Source organism: Capsicum annuum, unplaced genomic scaffold (genome assembly GCF_002878395.1).
Source record: "Capsicum annuum cultivar UCD-10X-F1 unplaced genomic scaffold, UCD10Xv1.1 ctg72913, whole genome shotgun sequence".
Lineage (NCBI taxonomy): Eukaryota > Viridiplantae > Streptophyta > Magnoliopsida > Solanales > Solanaceae > Capsicum > Capsicum annuum.
This window is the reverse complement of record NW_025882872.1, coordinates 368-1,212: the sequence shown is the minus strand read 5'-3', so window position 1 is coordinate 1,212 and position 845 is coordinate 368. Positions and strand designations below refer to the sequence as shown.

Sequence of the window (845 nt, the reverse complement as noted above, 5' to 3'; positions counted from 1 at the left end):
TCATCATTGACATCTATGGAAATTGCTCGGAGATTAAACATATCAAGAATAATAAAAGGTACATTCGACATATATGAAATGCCCTCATAATCATGGCCTCCGCTGCGAATTTTAAGCTGTAAATTGATCTCTTTGGTACAAAGGACAATGCCAGCGACATGGGATTCTTCCGTAGGGGTGACAATGATGGCCGGTTTGGAAGTTTTGGAGGAGTTAAAAAATCGACGATTTCTAATATAGGCTTGTAAAATGGAATTAAAGGAGAGGTTATTTGGGGAGTAGACGATTTTGGAGATTTCTGATTGGGGAATTGATTTGGTGGAGAGGCAATTGATGAATGAGTCATAGACAGAAGAAGCATCAGATAAGGAACTGAATTTTAAAAGCAAGAGAAAATGAAGAAACAAAACAAGACAAGAAGAAGACATGATTGATGATTTCAATTTTTTTCACTTGCTTTGGTTGCTTTGTGTTGTTGGCTAAAAGGGGATGATAATATTTAAAGAAAAGGTTATTTGAACTAAGTGGGAATACACTGGGTTTGTTGTTGTTGTTGTTGTTGTTATTTGAACTAAGTGGCAAATTTTGGTATGACATTAAATTTTCTTCCTTTTTTAAAAATTTAGATATGACATTTAATTTTCTTCCTTTTATAGTAGATTGTACTCTCTCTGTTCTTTATTTGTTGCTAGACTAGAATATAGTTTGCAATAACAAATATGATAGTATGTAAGAATCGAGTTAATTCCTTAAATTGTCATTGAACCTATGTAAATATCCTACTAAAATAACTATTATTTTTTTAGGATAATACTATCATTGAACTATACGCATCTTCCCAATAT

At 32.4% G+C, this 845-nt stretch overlaps 1 protein-coding gene across 1 annotated transcript; it reads right to left on the bottom strand.

The window, feature by feature from the left end:
- On the bottom strand, positions 1-486 carry LOC124894302 (berberine bridge enzyme-like 21; the record flags this gene model as incomplete). The annotated part of the gene is given in 1 exon segment (XM_047405023.1): positions 1-486. A coding segment is annotated over 1 exon segment (428 nt), but the record flags the coding sequence as incomplete, so codon positions are not given.
- Positions 487-845: the final 359 nt, after the last annotated feature.